Source organism: Prunus mume, unplaced genomic scaffold, assembly GCF_029339155.1.
Source record: "Prunus mume cultivar Tortuosa unplaced genomic scaffold, ASM2933915v1 scaffold27, whole genome shotgun sequence".
Lineage (NCBI taxonomy): Eukaryota > Viridiplantae > Streptophyta > Magnoliopsida > Rosales > Rosaceae > Prunus > Prunus mume.
The window spans coordinates 69,228-76,519 of NW_028296573.1; the positions used below are offsets into that span (position 1 = coordinate 69,228).

Consider the following 7,292-nt stretch of genomic DNA (forward strand, 5'->3'; position numbering starts at 1 on the left):
GACTGTAGTGTAATGTTTGGAATTCATTGAAATATTTTTGGAATGGAACGATTTGAGGACTGCAAGAGGGGAGAAATGAGAATATACGGGGTTTTGGGTTTGTTTTAGCCTCTGGTTGCACTGTTCTGAAAAGGTGTTTCCTTGGGGTTTTACCAAGTTGACCCTTTTTAAAGAAACTGAACTCAACACCCAAAACATAAGACAGGCGAAGGGAAAACGTCATCAAAATGCAAAGGGAGTCAGACCGTCCAAAAGTCAATTAATAACCTATTTCCATAGCCATTGTTAGGCTTTTCCCGCCATTAAATTCATTGATACAAATGTGATGGATTACTGACTAGTGACAGAAGGTCCCATCAGATACTTTTTCATTTTCCCACACCACACTACCCCTATTAAATGACGGATTCTTATCCAACTAGTTGCCTTAATGAAATATAAAGAAAATAATATATTTAAAGCAGTGTCCCCTCAATTGTAAGATTAATTGGTAGTGAAATAGTATATAAACGCTTATCGGAGTAAAATGTGTCACAATTCTGACGGCCAGTACAGTGTCCAGATCGTGACCAACCCACCCACACACAGAAAAGAAGGATATAATTCGATTTGGGCAGAGATGAGAGAGAGCTGAGTGAGAAGTTTAGGGTTATGACTTATGAGTGAAGGGGTATAACTGAGAAGGTATGAGTCCGAAGAGGTTTTAGTGAGAAGATCTGAGTGAGAAGAGGTACAAGTGATAAGATTCAACATGTCTTCGTCTTCATCTCCCGCTCAAACAAAGAGGTGTCAGTATTGTGGAGCTGCAATGGTGCTTCGGGTTTCAAAATCAGATAAAAATCGAGGGAAGCCATTTTGGAAGTGTCTAACCTCCTATGTAAGTTCTCATTTCCAGAATATGTATGTGGGTGAAAAAAAAATCCTAGGTCTAACTCTGACAGAATTATTTTGCATATATGATGCCTGCAATTAGGGAGCCACCAGTTGCAATGGATTGAATGGGTTGATGTAACCTCATGACAGCAGGTCGACATGTATGATGCTACAGTGCTTAATATGCTGAAGTCCATTAAGGACTTGGTATTAGTTTTATTAGTTGTATCAATTGTCATATTATTTGTTCTTTTAATGACCAATTAAGTGCACGGTTTCAAGGATTGTAAAAGTTCTCCCCAAAAACACATGTTGCACGCACCACCAATGACTTTTCAAACCCAATTTGTAATTTTTGTTATTGAAATAGGTGGATTAGCATTGAGTTTAAATTATTGTTTGAAACAAAAGCATTTACTTGTCAGAAACCCAGTAAAAACTTTCCTAGACTTACTTTGTTAGAATTCGCCGTTAGTATATGTATTTTCAGATTAGGAAGAGAAGTATTTTCTGGAGAATTTAGCTAGAGAGCTTGAAGAGAAAATGAGGAAGGCACTGTTCTATTGAATTCTTACAATCTGCGCTTACATAGTGTGTCTGAGAGAGAAATGTGATTCTCTTCTAATGAATTACAACTGTCACCCTATTAGGTGCTTACACGTGTCATACCAAATCTAAGCTAGAGAATCCACCTAGACTATGATCTAATGGTTCTCATTACATCATTTAAACTAGACAGAACAGAAAATAGAAAATTACTTCTGCTCTAAGAAATCAGGAATAGAACAAATCAGTCGAGAAATCAGTGAATGTAACAAAACAGTGAATCGAGAAATCAGTAATGTAACAAATGAGGCGAATCGAGAAATCAGTGATTATATTTCAACATACTTTACAAAAATAAAGTCATACGAAGACGATAAAATGACAATACAGGGCCAATACGATGCAATAATAAGACAATACCTTTTTTTTAAGATTGCATAATTATTCAGTGTATATAGATTGTTTATTGATTGTTTACTGCATGTAAATCGCATGATATTGACTGTTTATTGAAGGTTCATTAACTGCATGTATTTCGCATGTTATTACTCCGATATTGAGTGTTTATTGAAGGTTTATTGATTGTTTACATGTTTCGTGAAGGTTTCATGATTGTTAACTGCATGTATTTCACATGTTATTGAACCGATATTGAAGGTTTATTGAAAGTTGATTGAGTGTTTACTGCATGTATATCGCATGTTATTGCTCCAATATTGCATGTTTATTGGGGGCAAAAGTAGGACTCCAGTTAGATTTAAGGGGGGAAACGGTCCTTATTCTTTGTTTTCGTAGGAAGAACAACTTAAGTAGAATTTCCTATTCAATACGACTTCCTTATGGTTGATGTAATTGGGGACTGATGTATATTGCATGTCTATTGCGTGTATATTTCATATCTATTGCGTGTATATTGCTTGTCTGTTGCCTGTGTATTGTTATTTATTTCCGTCGTAAGCAATACAAATCAATACAGACGCAATAAATGTAAAGATATGCACGCAATAGACAAGCAATATAGACCCAACAGACATGCAATATAGACGCACCAATATACATTACTGTTATGTTACTCAGCTGCCCAAAACCAATAAAATAAAGAAAATCAACCAATTTATTAACCGATTATAAAGGAGAGAGGGATTCAAACCCGAGGGGCAGTGCGGAACCAATAGGGAGTTTTTAGAGCATTGCACCTGGGGACATTTTTTCATGTGTTTCTATAAGGAGGGCATGGTTGAATAAAATATTGGAGGCGAGGCCATAGCAGCCTATTCCCCTTACAGAATTACCTTATTAAGATGCAACCCATTGCGATTAAGTCAAGGCATGTTGAACGGCTTAAAGATTGGGATCTGATATTTGGAATGGTGGCTTGGATAAATGATGACATATCACTTTGCAATGATGTAATACACTTAAAAAGCCATCAGTCCCTATGTGAATATGCATTCTTCAAATCCAAATTCACATATGCAGTCTTCAAATCCCAATTCAATGCAGTTTGGTTGAGATTAGGTAAATGTCGTCAAGGAGTTAGGCCAATATTACACCGATGTTTGTTTCATTACATCAAAAAAAACTTTACACTCCATATGCACATTCTATGTATGGGAATGGCATGTGTCTAACTTCAAAAACGCATCTGCCTATCCATTTAGATTGCCCACGTGCAATAGATTTACAGATCCAGTTACTTTTCTCCTCTCCAACCCTCAGCATCTCCATTTCAGAGTCTTCATTTTTCTATGCTCTGCAACCAGCTCCATATACATTTCGCACAATATGAGAATAAACATAGCGTAATATCACACTAATCAAAATGAAAGCATGCATCCGCTATAATATTTGCCACTATTTTGGTTCTAATTGTTATTGTCCAGTAACTTAAATCTAAATTTCTGTACACAAATACACTAAGATTGAGAAAGACGAAGAAGAATTCAGGAGCAGAGGTGGAATTCGAAAAGGACCCATGGGTCTCTATTGTGTATTTACATGACTTTGAAATTTGACATTCCCAAAACCTATTTCATCATCATGTGCCTAAACCAAGTTCAACCGATATCATGGCATGTAAGCATCTCCCCGTGCAATTTCTGCAGCCAACTTCAACCGAAAAAATGGCATGTTCTGCGAGGTGCAAGTAGCTAAGGAAATCTCAGCACTCAACAGCTCAATGTACTTCAACACGAACATACCACAATCGCCTCTGAAGCAAAACAAGAACTCGATCAATTCAACTAATGACATTCTAACATAATTGACAAATTAAAGTAATAAAATTAAATAAAAAGTTGTGCTCACTGATTAGCCTGTTGTGGAACATCCACACGATGTATTGGCCATGGACACCACCAATCTCGGGTGCACTCGTTCGCGTAAACACCTTCTTCATAAAAGTCGAGGGTGTGCAGAAGATTTGGAATCGTAATTGACAGGGGGCCGAGTTCTTCCTTTAAGCTCTGATCTGGAATGAGTGAAACCATTGAATCGTAGACTTTGATTTCACACTGAATCAGATCAATCTCTAGAGCCACCCAATGCTTATATTTTTGCAACATACAAGGTACATACACCTTATACGTGTTCTGCCATTCCAATCCACAAGCCGGAACCTTGCCATTTACAACGTTCACTAAACTGGTTCTAATTTTCCACCCAACTTGCTCTTTTTTCCTTTTATTATCCGCAAAGCAAGTATGGATGTGATTCTGTGAAATAGAAAACAATCAATGGTTAAACAACTCCACAAAGCAAGTATGGATAATTTGTAATTATTAACTGCACTTGGTCAAGGCCTATGCCATACTGATGTAGCACAGCCCTGGGTGTGTTAGTTTAAACACTTAGAGCAATAAGACATAACAGATAAGAAAAGCTGAAGGGAAGAAAAGGTAGAAGGCAGGCAGAAATCAGAGAGTTTAAAGGAATGTTTAATCAATATTCAAATCTGAATTGTAAAGAACTACATAGGGGTATTTATAGCAAACTAAAACCTAGAGAGAATAGAATTAAAATCCCTAGGTAAAACAGAAATCCTATTCCTAATAAAATAGGAAACTTAGAAATCCTAATAGGATTTGGAAAACTAACTTAGAAATCCTACTAGGATTTGGAAAACTAAAGAATATAGGAAACTAACAAATCAATTAGGAAACTAAACAATTTAGGTCCTATGCATCCTGCATCACATACCATAAAAAATAAATCGGTTGTTGTCCAATCCGATATTTCTACTTCCTCCAACTGTTGTTGTCGCTTCCGGATGAGATACAAGCCCAAATCAATGTGCTGCACATGTTTTCCTTGTCAATCTCATAATCTATGCACATTCAAACAAATGCATAATCAATTAAACTTACATCTCCTTTCAGCCAAGCGTCGGCTTTGTGAGGAAGCGAAGAATTCAATCTCAGCTTCCACGTTGCCAAATTGCATCACCAAACTATGAATATAAAAAAGTTTTAGAACACAACAATTAAAAAATATATACACTCATGCCTTCTATCTCAAAAAACAAAGGACTTACTTTGGGTTATGGCGCCATTCCGAACAAAGTTTCAGCAATTTCACCATATCATCATGCGGAATCGCCTTCATTGGGTCTAACGTCCGAAGTCCGGTTGTCTTTGGCAAATTTTTTTTAACCACTTCACTAGCTTCAACGATCTTCCACATAGGAATAATCCTCTTCCTCTTCCGTAATTGGACCCCTCGTTCCACACCTTCACCTTCATCATTCAACCAAACGTTCAACTGAGATAACACAGCTGTAGGTTGATCCAAATCAATTTCCCCGACAGTAACCTCAACTTTTGTCCCTTCCGTGCTCTCGCCAATGTCATCGCCAACCAACATAACTTCATCATCCTTCTTCCTCACATTGGTTTCTTTGCACTTCCTTTTCCTCACTTCTCTGTCTTTTCACTTCCTTGCCCTTCCTTTTTTTTTTGGATCCTCTCCCTCACTGCTTTTTCTTTGCAGTTCTTCCTCTCCCTCAATGCTCTTTCTTTGCGCTTCCTCTCCTTTGCTGCTTTTTATTTTCACTTGCTCTCCCTCACTTCTTTTCCTTTGAGCTTCCTCTACCTCCCTTGGTTTTCTTTGCACTTCACCTCCTTCAATCCCCTTCTCTTCCTTTTCCTCTCCCTCATTTCTCTTACTTAGCACTTCACCCCCTTCAATCCCCTCCTCTTCCTTTTCCTCTCCCTCATTTGTCTTACTTGCCCCTTCACCCCTTTCAATCCCCTCCTCTTCCTTGTCCTCTCCCTCATTTATGTTATTTGGCCCTTCACCCCCTTCAATGTCCTCCTCTTCATTTTCCTCTCCTTCATTTCTATTACTTGGCCCTTCATCCCATTGCATGCCATCCACTTCCTCATATCCCTTAAATAGATGTGACACGACACAACGATTCGTCCTCTCTTTCAGTAAAGCTATGTCCCTTCTCACTTCCTGCTCAAAATGAGGACCTAAACAGTGGCCCAAATTTTTTCCATCCGTATGACCTTTAACTCAAGGACGTCCTTTTCCCGCTTTACTTGAAACAACTCGGACCTCAACAAGCTTACCGCCTTGTTCAACTCATCAAGGTCAGCACATGAAGAAGGAATTGACTCTGCCGAGACAACAGTGACCCTGTGGCCAACTCCAATATGGTTGTCTCATTTCCTCTTCACTTGGACATAGCGCCCAAGAATTGTTTCAGAAAACAGACAAGAGTCATATGCAATCATTCTACTTCATAATTTCATTGAATCTTATAAATAGTTCCAAGGGCTGCAAACCAAACCTCTTTGCTCTGGAAAAAATAATTGTTCAACTTTCTCATCTCGGGAACAGACGTAGTAGTTCTCCATCGCAAAATACGCGGGAGAGCTGTCGGATCAACAACCTTGCAGTAATTCAGGTCCACCATTCTAGGAATTAATTCATATACCCAAATCTACACAATTCACAGGACACAAGTTATTATTTAAGTTTTAAAGTCAACAAAACATAACGACATGAACATTATTACTATGTACCTGGAAAGTATACGTGAAACCTTTAAAACTCCAGCCACCCATTTGCACTTCACCATGGTTATCCTTCTTGCCCTTCTCATTTCTCCGGCTTGTTCCGGTTACCTTACATTTCCCCTTCCCTCTTCCCTCTTCATTTTCAAAGCTTTTCACATACTTTGTTGGTGCAGAAAACAGATCTGTCTTGGGTTTTGTCAAACGACACCGAACCCCATGGAAACCTGTTGAACGCATCCAAGTCCTCTACAAGGGTCAGGTAATTTAGATTGATGTTCAAATGTTTGTCCCTTCCCAAAACCACTAACTCAGCAAAGTAAACAAGAGCTAGCTTGTAGACGTCATCTTCCTCTGTGCACCTCACAAATGCTTCTTCTAAAGCATTACATGTAATTCCTTCGTCTATAAAATATCTTTTCTGAAATCTAATTTCATCACTTTCTCCACTGGAAACTTCAGGCACTTCCCAAAACGAAGCCCGAGATCAAACAGAAATCCCGACGAGTGAACTGAGCAACGTCGCACCCTATTAAGAAACTCAGTCCATCCAAGTCTTTCACACCCTGCCCGCTACTCTACGCAACACAACCCCATGCACAATCTGCCCGCTAAACTGAATCTTATCTATATTCAGAAGATGGCCAAAGCATGATGTCTTGAATTGTTCTAATTGTTCGGCACTCAACTTCGCTCGAATTACAGCTAGGGATGAATTTGCATGTGAGCAGTTGTTCACCCGTGAGGAATATGCCTCTGACTCGGCCATACCAGCTCAACGTTGGATCCCATTTCCTGAAATACAAGATGAAATAACGTGAACACATATACTACCACGTATTTGCACAATCACAT

At 38.6% G+C, this 7,292-nt stretch overlaps 1 protein-coding gene across 1 annotated transcript; it reads right to left on the reverse strand.

Moving 5' to 3' along the window:
- Positions 1 to 3,225: 3,225 nt before the first annotated feature.
- On the reverse strand, positions 3,226 to 4,210 carry LOC148914254 (uncharacterized). Its single transcript, XM_089043780.1, has 2 exons — positions 3,727 to 4,210; positions 3,226 to 3,631 (listed from the first exon to the last, which is right to left on the reverse strand). Exons 1-2 carry the CDS (start codon positions 3,981 to 3,983, stop codon positions 3,487 to 3,489), a joined length of 402 nt encoding a protein of 133 aa, XP_088899906.1. The 5' UTR covers positions 3,984 to 4,210; the 3' UTR covers positions 3,226 to 3,486.
- Between the last annotated feature and the right edge of the window lie 3,082 nt (positions 4,211 to 7,292).

Bases quoted from the DNA above. Each gene is read 5' to 3' on its own strand.
- LOC148914254 (XM_089043780.1), bottom strand. From the start codon at position 3,983: ATGTTGCAAAAATATAAGCATTGGGTGGCTCTAGAGATTGATCTGATT. The intron at 3,632-3,726 runs GTGAGCACAACT...GTTTTGCTTCAG, and splicing joins GTTCCACAACAGGCTAATCA to AGGCGATTGTGGTATGTTCG.